This window comes from Castanea sativa, chromosome 11 (assembly GCF_040712315.1).
Source record: "Castanea sativa cultivar Marrone di Chiusa Pesio chromosome 11, ASM4071231v1".
NCBI lineage: Eukaryota > Viridiplantae > Streptophyta > Magnoliopsida > Fagales > Fagaceae > Castanea > Castanea sativa.
This window is the reverse complement of record NC_134023.1, coordinates 17,638,184-17,654,887: the sequence shown is the minus strand read 5'-3', so window position 1 is coordinate 17,654,887 and position 16,704 is coordinate 17,638,184. Positions and strand designations below refer to the sequence as shown.

The window sequence follows — 16,704 nt, the reverse complement described above, 5'->3', positions numbered from 1 at the left end:
CATAAGTGATTATTCACTTATTAATGATTACTTGGGTGACATGAGTGTATCATTATTATTATTATTTTTTTTTTGTGCTTATTCACTACATACATAATGCTTTTTATTTTAATTTTATTTTTTATGACCATATAATATACCACAGACAATTATTTTTCACAATATTTTTCAAAACTTGCTCAGGTAATAACTTATTATTGGAACATATACCGCTTACACATGAGTCCATGAAACCATCACTTATGCCACTTTTGCAATTGTCCCAATCACAACATTCTATATTAAGAGTGAAAAATATTGTAAAATGTAAAAAGTAAAAAGTTTTGTTTCCTCGAATTGTTGGTACCAATACTTTTGTATATATACACTTGATGGCAAAATGGTAGAGTTCGAATAAGTTTGATCTAAAATTTAGCTCACACAACAGTGTCTTTCTTATTTATGATTTAGTACAAGCCCTTTAGATCTAAGGCTCAGCAGAGACACATCAAAGTATACATGCCCTTTAGAAATGCACAGCAGACACATCAAAGTATACAAGCCCTTTAGATCTAAGGCTCAGCAGAGACACATCAAAGTATACATGCCCTTTAGAAATGCACAGCAGACACATCAAAGCGTCTTGCAAGCTAAACGGACACTAATGAAACAAATCCAAACTTAAAAACTTTTTTTTTTTGGTAATCCAAACTTAAACATTACAAAAAAAAACAACGCTATTACGTAACCATCCAAAACCATAGTATGCTAGCACTTCCAGATTGAGGCCTAATCATTACTCTACTCCGAAACAAACATTTTCCTTAACTGAACAACAAACTCATAAACCTTCTTCTGGTCAGGAAGAGTCTTGGCCACAGCCTCCTTCTGCATGCACCTCTTAGCCCATGTGATAATCTTGGGGCACTCCGCCTCTATGTTGATATTGCCTAATACCTCGTAGGCATGGAACCAGCTGTAGAAAGTGATAAAAGAAAGGTCCACATACCCAAATGTTTCACCCCCAAAATAAGGCTTGTCACCAAGCTCCCCCTCCATTGTCTTTAAGGCTTCAAGGAATTCCTTCTTGCCTGCCTCTTGCTCTTCTCCTTTTGTACTCCATACCTTCTTTGCAGCTCCAGAAACCTGAATTTTCCACACATTGTATTACTAGAATGAGCAATGACAGTGATGAATTTCAAATCAAGTCTACTGGGCAAACTGAATATTTCTTTAGACCTTAGCAAGTGGGAAAGGCCCATAAAATATGTTCTTGATTGTATGATAGAGAGAGATTGCAGAACTCTCCTAACTTTTATTTTTACTAAGGACATATTTTATGTAAATGATTAATCCTTTGACAAATGCACTTTACTTGTAATTGGGTAAATCTATGATGGATTTAGTGCTTCAAGAAACAAGAGTTCAAGTCAAGTGTTAAAGCCATAAAAATTTGACCAAGAAACAACTGAAAGAAGAGCTGTTCCCTAAAACTCGACAGAACTCTCGACAAAATCCTTTCTATTGAGATTTAATGTTGAAGCTCAACACAAGCTGAATCTATCAAGATCTACGAAATCAGAATTTCCAGATCTGTTTTTTGGCCCTAGCTGACATGTATATGTAGGGTTTCTTTTTTCACAACTCTAGACATACATAAGGCTTAGTTTAAAGGCTATTATAGATGGAGAACACATGTAGAACGTAAACTAGTGTCTTATTCTTTCTACAAGAAGTTACTGCGTCTTTTGCGCCTTAAAGTTTTGTAACCAAGTACTTCTTGATCTTCATTTTTAATAAAGTGAAGAACTTTGCAGCCAACAACATCTTCAAGTTGCTGGAGTTAGTCATGTACTGGAATCCGTGCAAAAGGGCGGCGTTCATATATTGAAGAGTTCAGAGGTTCTGAAGTGGTAGAAGGTTTCTGCTGTAAGTTCATCTACGAGGATTATAGAGTCTAGGGACAAAGGTTTTGTACTAGATCTAAAACTTCTCTTTAATATAGTGAATTTCCTTTTGGGAAGTCCCCCCCCCCCCAATTTTTTTTTATTATGAAACTAGTTTGTTTCATCAGTTTTCCTAGGTCGTCATATCTTGTCTTATTTATGTTCTGCTGTGCATGATATTGACATGATATTAATGTTTGTTTGTTTTAACAAGGTTTATTTATAATAAATATAATTAACAACTTGAGTTTAAAACTTGTTAATTCTATTACCGGCCTATCAGCCTAGGCAACGTAGTGTCCCGAATTATATCTAAAGTGTTAGCCAATAAGCTAAAATTAATTTTGCCAAATGTAATATTCGACTCCCAAAGTGCTTTTGTTCCTAACCAGTTGATTACTAACAATACTACAGTAGCTTTAGAAATTTTACACAGGATGAGGAACAAAAGGACATGAAAGAAAGGGCAGATGGCAATAAAATTGGATATTAGCAAAGCCTATAATCGGGTAGAATGGGCTTTCCTCCAGCAAATTATGCTCAAATTGGGAATTGATGAGAGATGGGTGCGGTTAGCAATGGAAACAGTCCATACTGCATCATACTCGGTACTCATTAATGGCGAACCAAAAGGATATATCACCCTATCCCGTGATATAAAGCAAGGCGATCCACTCTCTCCATACCTATTTCTATTGTGTGCGGAGGGCCTATCCTCGTTAATCAGAAGGCAACAAAGTCACAACAATTACATGGAATCTTATCCTGCACTAATGGGATTTGTATATCTCATCTATTATTTGCAGGTGATAACTTTATTTTCTGCCAAGCTACAGTGGAAGAAGGCCAACGCCTCCTAGAAAATCTAGGGCGGTATGAAGCTGCATCAAGGTAGGCAATCAATAGACAAAAGACCTCTATCTTTTTTGGCTGGTATAAAAGTCAAGCTGTTAAAACAGATATCCAAGGCCTCTTTGGAGCACAGATTATGGAGGATTGTGAGTCCTATCTTGGATTACCTATGGTGGGTGGTAAATCAAAAGTTAACACCTTTAAAGTTTTATAAAAAAGGATAACTAAAAGAGTCATGGGCTAGAAGGAAAAATTTATTTCAAAGGCAGGGAGGGAGACCATCATCAAAATAGTTACTCAAGCTATTCTGACGTACTCCATGGGTATTTTCAAAATTCCAAAAGCTTTATGTGACGCAATTAATTCTACTTTGGCAAAGTATTGGTGGGGGCAAACAAAGTATGAGAAGAAAATCCATTGGATAAATTGGAAAAAATTGTGCAACCCAAAGGAGAGGAGTGGTATGGTGTTTAGGGATATTCATGCTTTTAATTTAGCTTTGCTGGCAAAACAAGCATGGAGACTGATCCATCAAAACCACTCCTTATTTATTCGGGTCTATAAGACTCGATACTTCCCAAATTTTTCGTTTATGGAAGCTGAGTTGGAGAATAATCCATCCTATGTATGGCGAAGCTTAATAGCTGCAAGGGATATACTCAGGGAAGGAGCACAGTGGAAGGTGGGGGATGGGCAATCCATTAGAGTGTCTGCCCACAGGTGGCTGTCCCATAAGCCAATTTTCCTTGGTGAGCAACAACACAACTTGATGATAAATGATCTGATTGATGTCCATACTTTTCAATGGGATAGGGAAAAAATACATGACCTCTTTGCACATCGGACACATATGGAAATTTCATCTATCCCGTTGCAAAGTAATCCGACTCGGGATGTACTGGTTTGGAAGGAAAACAAATCCCACTCTTTCTAGGTACAGTCAGCTTATCAAGTTGCCATCAGGTTGCAGGAACAAAATCAGGTTGAACACTCCACAGCGGGTAGGGACAGAACTCATTGGAAGAAAATTTGGAAGCTGAATGTGCCCCCAAAGGTCCGCAATTTCATTTGGCGAGCCTGCTCAAATATACTGCCTACCAAGAAAAGCCTATATCGGAGAATGGTGAACGTGGATGCCCGATGTGAACTGTGCTGTCAGCAACCAGAATCTGCAGGTCACTTGCTGTGGGAGTGCCCTTTCGCAAGGAACGTATGGGCCTTATGTTCGGGGAAAATCCAAAAATGCCCCAATGAAGCCAATGATTTCTTCTTGCCATTCAAAACGTTGGTACAGAGACTCTCTACAGAGGAATTAGAAAAATGGGCAGTGGTATCATGGGGAATTTGGAATGCACAAAATAAAGTATACTTTGAGAGAGTTCAACCGCACCCCAAAGCCATTTTGGCAGGGGCTGCTGGGTTCTTGCAGGAATACCAAAATCTCACCAACGCACAAAGGAACAATGGATAAGCTATCAGGTTTTAGTGCCGAAGATGAAATGGAGACCCAAGCAGTGACACTCCTTCAGCCATGTATATGATACTTGTATCAGAGGTCTAACTCTTCCCCTGTTTCGGATGTGCCTAAACAGGGATTATACGTTTTCTTGTATATCGTTTTTCAAATCAATAATATTAGTGACTTACACACAAACGAATGGGTCTTGAACATGACTAATGCTAAGAGTGGAAAGAAATAAAGTTTGACTTTGGTACCCAACAACTACATACATTGAACATGGTCAATGAAAAGAAAATATAAACCATCAAATTTTCTTTCCTTCTTTTTCTCCCTGCTCTTATTTCTTTCAATTTTTTTCCCTTTTTCTGAAAGACATCTTAGTAATCACTTGGGCGTTTAAGTTAATTCACTGCTGACACTCTGCTTTGATCTCTAGGATCTCCTAGGATTGGAAACAAAAACTTGAAATTGAGTGTGAATTCCAGGAGCAGATGTAAGAGACTCTTGATTCCACAAGGAGAACTACTCTAGTAATAAAAGAAATTCTTAAAAATCTTTAACAGAGCAATAATAGATTTCAATTTGAATTGAAGGCCAATATAAAAGCTCCATATCTCAAAAAAGTACCTTAATTTTAGGAAATCATATTTGAGTTTTTTTTTTTTTTTTTTTTTTCGTGGATTCGCAAGATGATACAGGGCAGAGTATGGGGTTGCCTTTTATCCATTAATCTTCCTCAAGTATATGAAATCCTTGGTGAACAACTTAATGGATAAAGAACAAGACTCAGTATCTTAGACTACTTATCAAATGATAAAACTCTAGTAGTTTTAAGATTAAGTCCAAATTCACAATTTTTTTTTAATCACAATATTTTATATAGTTTCATAGAATTAGCAAGTTCTTTGGTCAAATATTTTATACAGTCATCTGCCTGGACATGACCAACGAATTAGTAAATTATAATAGAATCTATAAACATTCCAACATAACATTTTTTAAAAGAAATCCAGCGAATCCAACCTCATCAACGTAAACTAAAATATTTCACCTAGTATTAAGTATTAAATGAACTTGAAAAAACTAAAATAAAGCAAAAAAAAAAGGGGTCAAATGTAAGAGACTCAGACACCAATGAAAAGTGAAAACCGAGAAAAAGAAAAACACAAGGAAAAGAAATTGTACAAAAGGTACCTTCTTATCAACAAAATCAGCCCAGAACCTGGCTTGAGCTCTCTGGTAAGGATCAGAGGGCAGCAATGGAGACTTATCATTCCAGACCTCGTCTATGTACTGAACAATGATGAGGGACTCACACACAGGCTTCCCGTTGTGGATGAGAACTGGGATCTGCTTGTTAATGGGGTTCATCTCTAAAAGCAGAGGGCTCTTGTTGCTCAAGTCCTCTTCCTTGGACTCATACCTGATACCCTTCTCAGCCAGAGCAATCCTGACCCTCATCGCAAACATGCTAGGCCAGAAATCCAACAGAACCACCTCGCCCGCCATTGTCACAGAACTCTAGGTGTTGAAGCAAATGAGAGAAATGCAAAGATATATGTGAGAGAGAATGCAAACAGACTTGGAAGAGAGCGTCAGTTTATAGTCAATGGGTTGGTCAGGCGGCTTTCACTAATATGACTTACTGCAAGTGCTTTGTTCTTTTTTTCACGACTGAGGATAAGAATGCCATACAATTTACTTAGTCTAAATATACTTATTATACTTAATAGACTAGAATTATCTCAGGTCATAAGGAAAATGTTGTAGTTATTATAATATGTAGTACCAAAATTAATTTTTTTTTACTTTTAATTTTTTTTAAACATTAAGTATTTTAATTTTTTGAACTTATGAAATAATGGGTACTTGCATTGGTCTATGTAAAATAGTATTAATTCAATTCTTTTATTAAATAGTTCAAAAAATTATTTATATCGGTTTGTCTAAAATTAATTATATATTTTGTTCAAATTTACATAATTATAAGTGGGTTACAGTTAGCTTAACTGGTAAAGTCTCTGATAGTTGAATAAAAGATCTGAAGTTTAATCCTTGCTTACGCCAAAAAACTAATTAGTGTCTTACTTTGATAATTAAAAGTTATTATCAGCGGACGTCATAGGTTAAAACTTTCTCTCTGAAGAAAAAAAAAAAAAAAGTCATAAAAATGTATATTTTATTCATTTTTCAGTTATTATTTTGGTTGATGTGTGTGAAGTTGGTTGGGTGAATGTTTTAAAAATAATGGTTATGTGAATGAAACAATTGTTATGTTAAATAAAAAAAGATTTAGATTCTCATGCTAAATTTTAAGTAGATATAAATTTTTTAATAAACTAATGCAAATGTTATCATTATTATTTTTCTTATATTGAAGGAGTAATTATTATTATTATTATATATATATTCTTTTTTTATAAGGTAAGTATTTTTATTTAATGACATGCTTTTCCAAGTCAAGTCTATTGTGCGAAAATTTCTAGTACTTTTGGATCCTTCCCCAATATTCCAGACGATGTCATTGCTTTTGTCATATAATTTATCACTTTGGCAATGACATATCAACCACCGCTGACCACACAAACCTCATTGCAAGTTGCCAAGTTACAACCATACCCAGCTCAACCCTAGTCAGAATCCTCCAAACTATGCCTTTTTATAGTCTAACAAAAGTAAAGAATTAATATGGGACACGTGCATGGTTAGATATAATTGCCACAGGCATTTCAGACACCTCACTACTTCAGGCTTTTTTTTGGTTAAAAGGAGAATTGCATTAAAACTAACTAGCCACAACAGGCAAAGTACAATGGTGATGTGAATGAAACAATTGTTATGTTAAATAAAAAAGATTTAGATTCTCATGTTAAATTTTAAGTAGATATAAATTTTTTAATAAACTAATGCAAATGTTATGATTATTATTTTTCTTATATTGAAGGAGTAATTATTATTATATATATATATATTCTTTTTTTATAAGGTAAGTATTTTTATTTAATGACATGCTTTTCCAAGTCAAGTCTATTGTGCGAAAATTTCTAATACTTCAGGATCCTTCCCTAATATTCCAGACGATGTCATTGCTTTTGTCATATAATTTATCACTTTGGCAACGACTTATCAACCACCGCTGACCACACAAACCTCATTGCAAGTTGCCAAGTTACAACCATACCCAACTCAACCAAGGAAGTCAATACCGTACTGGAGGTTGTATCGGTTTGGCCTACAGTACGATATATTTCGGGTACCGGTCAATACCGGTGTACCGTTTCGGATTTACCGCTATTTTTCACTATTTTATATAATATACAAAATTATATTTCTAATAACTCAATATATCACTTTGACAACTTTATATATATATATATATATATATATATATATATATATATATATATATATTTTTGGAGTTATCATCATTAATATAAAAGTGAGAAGCCAAAAAAAAAAAACCTATTAAATAATCAAAGACCCACCCACTCAATAAATGCCAACCTATCATCTGATGCTTTGAAAATATCAAAAGGCTATGAAGTCTTTTCTAAGTTTTCTTGGGCAGACCGGCAGAGAGGTTTGAAAAAAGAAAAGTTTCAAAAAAAAAAAAAAAAACCGAGAAAGAGAGAGAGAAAGAGATGCTAGAGAAAGAGAGAGGAGAAGAAGAAGAAGAAGAAGATGAAGATGAAGGAGCAGCAACAGCCAAATCAGTCCACGACCCCGACTTGAGGTTGAGAATGTCGAGATCGTCGTCGCCTCGCCGGTGGAAGGTGAGAGTGACAAAGAAACATAATTCTTTTTCCGGTCCGGTATGCATTTATCGGCCGGAATCTGAAATTTTCCTCCGATATGGCTGAAATGACCCGGTATGGCCGGTATATTTTTCGGTACGAAAAAACTTTGTTTCTGTACTGGCCAAGGTGCCGGAATGGTAAATACCAGCCGTACCGGCTGGTACGGTACGAAACAGACTTCCCTGAGCTCAACCCTAGTTAGAATCCTCCAAACTATGCATTTTTATAGTCTAACAAAAGTAAAGAATTAATATGGGACACGTGCATGGTTAGATATAATTGCCACAGACATTTCAGACACCTCACTACTTCAAGCTTTTTTTTTTTTTTGGTTAAAAGGAGAATTGCATTAAAACTAACTAGCCACAATAGGCAAAGTACAGGCAGATTGCCTTAATACATACTAACCAACAGCATCCATACATACAAAAGACACAAATTCAGGGGAAGGGGGAGATAACAGAATTACAAAATCCTCTTGTTACAAGCAGCCCCTCTTCGCCAAACCATCAGCACACCGATTCACTTCCCGAAATATGTGCTTCACCCTGACTTGTTGAAATTTTTGGAGCAGGTACCTACAATCATTTAGAAAGGAAGATGTTGGGGTTTATGCCCTAAAACCCAATTTATTGGCATGTATATAATAATTGAATTGTTTAATTATATGAGACTATCTATAAATGAACTAAGATATTATCATAGTCCATGAGATGCATTGTATGTGATTTATGTGAAAAGTCACAGAAGATATAAATCACAAGTTTTTTGTAAACTCAGAAGTTTAGTTCGTAGTCGGTGATGAAATTGGGCGTTTCATCTGCGAAGACTATAACATATCAACTAAGATGATTTGTCTTGATCATGGAAGTGGAGACTTCTAGTTGGTATGTTGATATGTTTTAAGAGTTAAGACATATTGAACTGGACCGCTGTGAGATTTATTATTCTCCTAACGACTGTCAAATGAATAATAAATCTCACGACTTCTATTTATATCAACTCTAAATCCTGAGAGAATAATGGACCTGATCATGAGATGTAGGTTGCTTTGATATATCAGGAGTGAGATCTATTAGTTACGGTCAAAACCTCAGTATGTTGGGAATCCGCATTTAGTGTTGATGGAACATATATTCTCAAGATGAAATTTATAGTCTCTTAATGGAGATACAAAATATTCCCTTGAGATAAGTTTAATGGATTTAGTTATTCAGAGTGTTGGACCCAACCACTTTAGTAAGGAGTTACTAAAGTATATATTTATGAAATTGGATTTCATAAATATATGACGAATAACATAAAGGATTAAACCGGGTACGCAAAGATTAAGATGTAGTAATCTTCAAAGTGGCAGTCTATATTCATGACTTTGGATTACTACGAATATTTTAATGAAGGGGTTGTATGCATAATAAAGTCTTGGGATATAATTTATTAATAAGGCCTAGAGTGCAATTATATTTATATAGTGGTATTAAATATAATTAATGGTAACTTTGGGCTTGTCAAGAGTTGACGGAAAAGCCCAAGGCCCATTGGAGCTAGTGTCTTATTGGTCCCTTTTGGTCCCACTCCAAGCCACACACTAAAACCCAATTGGAAATGCCCAATAGGCCAGACCAATTAGATAATCAGTTAGTTATAAAGGGAAAAACATACAGAATTTTTATTAGATGAGATTAGAAAAGAAAAAGAAACGGTGTGTGAGAGAGTGTGAGACACACTTTCATTCTCCCTTTGAAAATTGATTGAGAGACCACACATCTTGGGCGTAAAGTGGAATTGGAGTGAAGATTAAAAGTGTTCCCAAGTGCTTCTAATCTTTGTTTTGAATTTCTCCACACCAAGGTACGCTATCTTGTTCTTAAATTCTGAAATTTACATAGTGCATGTTATCGATCATGAATGAAATAGATCCTTATTTGTTGCTTCCGCTATGTGTTTTGTATGAGATACAAAACCAGATTTTTTCCTTCAATTGGTATCAGAGCCAGGTTTTCATATCATGATTGTATAGCGTGTGATTAAATTTTAGAATTTAAGAAAACCGTTATTTTTGTGTTTTTTAAATTTTTTCATAAAGATATTGTTCCATAAATCTTGTGTGCATTGATGAATATATGTGATATATTGTTCTACATGTACACGGATTGGACATTGATTCCATAACCCTTGATGGATTCATGTACGGATTGCATATAAAGCATTGTTACGTTAGAATGATTGAATCCGTATATAAATATATATATTGGAAGTTGGTGTGAATAGTGTCGTATTTTGAAATGGTTATTGTTTGGTAGTAACTGTTTGTAACTCTAAGAAGATTGCACGGCTTGGACTTGTACATGCACCGCTTGGCCCATTTGCTTTGCATGCTTTGGACGTAGTTTTCTGGGAATTGTTGATGGCCATATATTATATATTATATATAATATATTTATCACATAAGGAATCAATTCCTTGATGGCCCACGGTTCATGCATCCCCTTTTATTTATAACCAAGTATTTTGCATGTGACAAAGGCTACTTTCCTGGATTGTCTTGGAGTACAATTCCTTGATGGCCCACTTTTATATATAATAAGACAATTCAATGGTAATTGTCTTGATGGACGTTGTCTTGATGTCCCCCATATATATATATACATATATATATATATATATATATATATATATATATATATATATATTAATTTTTATATTATATTATATATATATAATATAATATAAATTTTTATATGTAATAAGGGTTTTATATTACGTTATATATATTTATATATGTTAATGCTAGTTTAATGAAATTTATTCCTAATGAGATTATGATTATATTTTTTCACGTGTCTAGCATTATTATGGTTCTTGATCTGTAAATCTTCGTTGATAAAATCAAAAAGTTTTTTTGATGGAAGAACAATGAAGATGTCAAAAACGATTATCTGAAAATTCTGAAAAAATCAGTTTTGCAAGTCTCGATCGATCGAGAATTCCTTTCGACCGATCAAAGGCACTGAATTTTGAATTTTCACTTGTTTTTGACCAAGTGTTAAAACTTTAATAATAGCAAGGCTATATGATTAATTTTATAGTCCTTAAAAGTTAAGGATATTTATTAATCATTATCTAACTAAAAGACCTACTGAGATCAAAGATGTTAGTTAAATAGAACTCTTAGTCCTAAATTGTTTTATGATTAAAAGTTCTTAATTTATTTTAATTAGAGGATTTTAATGAGATTAAAATTCTAATTAAAAAGTTATATAGTTTCTAATGAGATTAGAATCTTTTATTTAGTAAATTAAGGAGAGAGTTCTATATAACTAATTTTTGATTCATTAGTGTTTAAGGAATCCTAAATAGTTTAGGACTTCCATTTTAGTTAGTGATTCTAATGAGATTAGAGTCTTGAACAAGTGCAAGGTTATTAGTTGTGATGGGATCACAATTATTTAAGAAAAAACCCAAATAACGAGTGGGAGTGCTTAAATAACCCTTTTGTTAAGTTTATTGTAATGTGAATAAATACCTTGTCTTGACTTCGAGTCTTGCATTCCATGCGGAGGGTATTTACTTCACGGATTATAAGGTTAAACTTCTTTGTGATTAAGCGAATGTTCGTTACACTAAAGTGAAGTGACTTAGTAACATCACATCGAATTTAAACAATTAAAAACATTTGATGTGTAGGGTTAAATTTGTGATTAGATCACAATGTTTTTAGGACAATCCACTTGTTTTAAATTTCTAGTGGGAGAGAGATACAAGGGTTGGATCTCACAGCCTCCATTTTTGGTTCATAGTAGTGTGAAATATATACTTTGTCTTTACTTCGAGCTTAGCATTCCATGCGGAGAGTATTTATTTCATGGTACTACAGGATTGAATTTCTTAGTTTATAGTAGTTTGATCAAACACCTTGTCTTAGCCTCAAGCTTTGCATTCCATGCAGAGGGTGTTTTGTATCATGGCACTACATAATAAGCCTGTTTAAGGGGATGAAATGTGGCTACACATGATTCTAGGCAATGGTGTACACTAGACTAAGTTTGATAGTATCCTCTATGCTGAGTTCTTGCTATTATCACTTAGAGGCCAAAGAAATAGCGGCAAATTATTTTGTTTGGTAAGAGTTACCATGATAGCATTAATAATGAGAGTAATTCTCGCCTAATCGTAGTGGTTGGTATTCACTCTATGCTAAGGAATATTAATTGCGAGATTAGGTTGTCGTTGCACCTAGTATAGTATGTTTTTCGGGTTTTATACTATATGGTTATGGATGCAAAATATAATGTTCCTGTAATTATGTTCATAGTCTCGAATTGAAGTTGCCATAAATTTTTGTTCTCTAACTATTTTTTATTGAATCACATTAACTAAGATATAATTTTGGACATGATGCTTAAGGAGCTGAAGTACATATATATGTTTCAATTCAGCATTATCATAATTTCCTATGCATGATGCATTGATGGAAGATGACTTATGATATGATCATAATCTCCATTGAAATGCTAATATGTTACATTAGCTTTTATCTCAAATGTGTTACAGCATGAGATGCAAGAGTTAGTACTAGACTTAGACTTTGTATTAAGTCTAAATGAGATGTTTGGTATGAAATATCGTGCTACTAGACGATATTTAATATAAGTTATATTGAGTGCCAAGAAAAGCTTAAGTAGTTCCAATTCTATATCATTTTATGAAAATATTTTCATTTTAAAATGAATTGGAATTCTTGGATGTAGAGATTAAATGTTAATCTCATATGGATATGATCCATAAGTCCATGTTAGAATCATTTGACCAATTCAGATTGTTTGAAAATAAATTTCTTTTATATTATCTGAATTGATGAGTGAGTTCTACACAACGGAAGACATCCTAAAAGCTAAGGCTAGGATCAATATGATTTAATCAAATTCTTAGCCTAGACCAAAAGGAAAAGGTGGTAAGAAGAGGAATTAAAATACCAAACAGTTGGGCAAGCTATTTGCCCTAGTAGTTGCCAAAAGGAAATTAGACTCAAAAGTATGACCAAAAGGAAAGTGTTTCCGTTTTGGTAAAGTTAAGTTTTGTCCATGATTGTTTTCTAGATGGCGATTTACATGTTTTACTTTTTAAAGAGAAAGTTTTCATCCTTTGGTATTGTATGTTTTTGGCAATTATGTCTAGATCTTATTAATCTAAATGATATTCAAGATTGGTGAAAGATAGGCTTTTAGAACCATTATTTGTTAAATTTTCAATCTATAAATTCTATTTAGAGGATAATATGATCTAGGGTTCCTTTATTGTAAAGGAATATAATATCAATGACTTCTTTAAGTCAGTGCATACATAAAGGAGGAATAAGACTCTTTTAGAAATAGTAAAGTACATGATAAGTATTTCCATTTCCTTATTTCTTTTGGAGATATACTCTATGTATTACTATACATTTTCTAAAATTGATTTCAAAAGTTTGTTCCTAAGACATTTGTCAAATTGTGGATTAGGTAAAAACCTAGTATATGATACTTCCACTTTTAGGGATGTCCAGCACTTGTGCTAGAAAGGAAGTCCAACAAAATGAAATCAAAAGGTAGAAAAATGTGTGTTTATGTTGGGTATCCAAAAGGAATTTCAAAAGATTGTTTTGGTAGTTATAAAGAAGATAAGATGTTTGTAAAGTACAAATACAAAGTTCTTGATGATGACTATGTGAATAATCTTAAAGCTATAAATAGAATCGTTCTAGAAGAAAAATGTCAGAATTTGTTGTAAGACAACTATGAAATACATTTAGAAATGAGATGGTTGTATTAGATACATCACAAGGAATTATTCTAGATATATAGCTAATACACCAATACAATATCGTAGTGGGAGGATTATCAATTATCAAATAAATTCATACTTTTGGAATAAACTTTTGAAGTCATTCCGCAAGGATATGAATTTGATCATCGGTCCTACGTTGAGGCAATAGATGATATAAATATGGATTATTGGATCAAGGTTATGTAAATAGAATTAGATTCTATTTAAAGTCTAGAACTTGTAGAGGAGCCTAATGTCATTAAGCCTATAGTTCTCAAATAGGTCTACAAGAAAAATTGAGATTGATAGATTTGAAGGTGCAAACCTTCAAAGTCAAGATTAATGATGAAAATATTTATTCAGAACGAAATGGTTCGACTATGAAAAGATGTTTTCACCAATAGTCAAGTTTGACTTTATCTAGATTCTCTTATCCATTATATTTCATTTGGATGAAATATGACAATGAATATCAAGAAAGCTTCTTTTAGTAGCAATCTTGAGGAAGACATCTATATGATGTAACTAGACTTGTACATAGCAAATAAACGGTAGTATTTAGATTGCAAGTTCCTTAAATTCCATTTAAGGATTAAAGCAAGCATCTAAATCATAAAATATTATCTTTGATCAAGAAATCAAATTGTTTGATTTTGATCAAATATTAAAAGGCCTTATGTGTGTATAGCTATATAGAATAATAAATTTCTTAATGTATGTTGATGACATTCTAATCATTTAGAATGATGTTGATTTATTGTCATCAATGTGTTTTTGGTTGTCTAGTCCTATTTGATATAAAGTACTTGGGAAAGACTGGTCACATCCTAAGAATTAAACTTTGTTATAATTCAGAAATTAGGATGTTGGGTCTATCTCAAACTGCTTAAATAGATTAGATTCTAGCCAAGTATAGCATATAATACTTCAAGAAAGGATTCTTTCCTTTTAAGTTTGAAGTTCCTTTATATAGGATTGTGGTCCTAAGACATATAAAAGGAAGAGCATATTAAGACGGTCCCTTATATCAAATAGATAGGAAGTCTTTATACTATGCTACATGCTAGGCTAAATATCTATTTTACGGTAGGCATAGTAAGCAAATATCAATTGAATCAAAGATCATTTAATTTAATGGGAGTAAAGCATATACTCAAATATCTTATGGGAATAAGGTGTTATATGCTTGTCCACAGAAGTGAAGTTTTGATCATTACTGGATGTGCAAATACTAATTTGTAGTTTGATTGTGATTGATGAAGTTGGACTTCAAGATATGTGTTCATCCTTGGTAGTGAAGATACATATTATGAAGTTGAACTTCAAGATATGTGTTCACTCTAGGTGGTGAAGATACACATTAAGTGTAAATGATATCTTCTCATTAGAGAGATATGAGTACATGAGAAATAGTAGTAGTAGAAAAGATAATTTATGCAATAAATTTGGCTGTAACTTGTTTCCAAGCCTTGCCTTAGAGTGATTATGAATTACTCTAAAAGGGAAATAAGTGTCAGATATATGATAAATTGTCTTTGAGGGCAAGTGGGAGATTGTTGGGGTTTATGCCCTAAAACCCAATTTATTGGCATGTATTTAATAATTAAATTGTTTAATTATATGAGACTATCTATAAATGAACTAAGATATTATCATAGTCCATGAGATGCATTGTATGTGATTTATGTGAAAAGTTACAGAAGATATAAATCACAAGTTCTTTGTAAACTCAGAAGTTTAGTTCGTAGTCGGTGATGAAATTGGACGTTTCATCTTCGAAGACTATAACATATCAACTAAGATGATTTGTCTTGATCATGGAAGTGGAGACTTCTAGTTGGTATGTTGATATGTTTTAAGAGTTAAGACATATTGAACTGGACCGCTGTGAGATTTATTATTCTCCTAACGACTGTCAAATGAATAATAAATCTCACGACTTCTATTTACATCAACTCTAAATCCTAAGAGAATAATGGACCTGATCATGAGATGTAGGTTACTTTGATATATCAGGAGTGAGATCTATTAGTTACGGTCAAAACCTCAGTATGTTGGGCATCCGCATTTAGTGTTGATGGAACATATATTCTCAAGATGGAATTCATAGTCTCTTAATGGAGATACAAAATATTCCCTTGAGATAAGTTTAATGGATTTAGTTATTCAGAGTGTTGGGCCCAACCATTTTAGTAAGGAGTTACTAAAGTATATATTTATGAAATTGGATTTCATAAATATATGACGAATAATATAAAGGATTAAACCGGGTACTCAAGGATTAAGATGTAGTAATCTTCAAAGTGGCAGTCTATATTCATGAGTTTGGATTACTACGAATATTTTAATGAAGGGGTTGTATGCATAATAAAGTCTTGGGATATAATTTATTAATAAGACGTAGAGTGCAATTATATTTATATAGTGGTATTAAATATAATTAATGGTAACTTTGGGCTTGTCAAGAGTTGACGGAAAAGTCCAAGGCCCATTGGAGCTAGTGTCTTATTGGTCCCTTTTGGTCCCATTCCAAGCCACACACTAAAGTCCAATTGGAAAGGCCCAATAGGCTAGCCCAATTAGATAATCAGTTAGTTATAAAGGGAAAAACATACAGAATTTTTATTAGAAGATATTAGAAAAGAAAAAGAAACAGTGTGTGAGAGAGTGTGAGACACACTTTCATTCTCCCTTTGAAAACTGATTGAGAGACCACACATCTTGGGCGTAAAGTGGAATTTGAGTGAAGATTAAAAGTGTTCTCAAGTGCTTCTAATCTTTGTTTTGAATTTCTCCACACCAAGGTACGCTATCTTATTCTTAAATTCTGAAATTTACATAGTGCATGTTATCGATCATGAAT

At 33.4% G+C, this 16,704-nt stretch overlaps 1 protein-coding gene across 1 annotated transcript; it reads right to left on the bottom strand.

Moving 5' to 3' along the window:
• Window positions 1-396: 396 nt before the first annotated feature.
• LOC142617255 (putative glutathione S-transferase) lies at window positions 397-5,887 on the bottom strand. The gene is made up of 2 exons (XM_075790034.1): window positions 5,434-5,887; window positions 397-1,125 (listed from the first exon to the last, which is right to left on the bottom strand). Exons 1-2 carry the CDS (start codon window positions 5,746-5,748, stop codon window positions 781-783), a joined length of 660 nt encoding a protein of 219 aa, XP_075646149.1. The 5' UTR covers window positions 5,749-5,887; the 3' UTR covers window positions 397-780.
• Window positions 5,888-16,704: the final 10,817 nt, after the last annotated feature.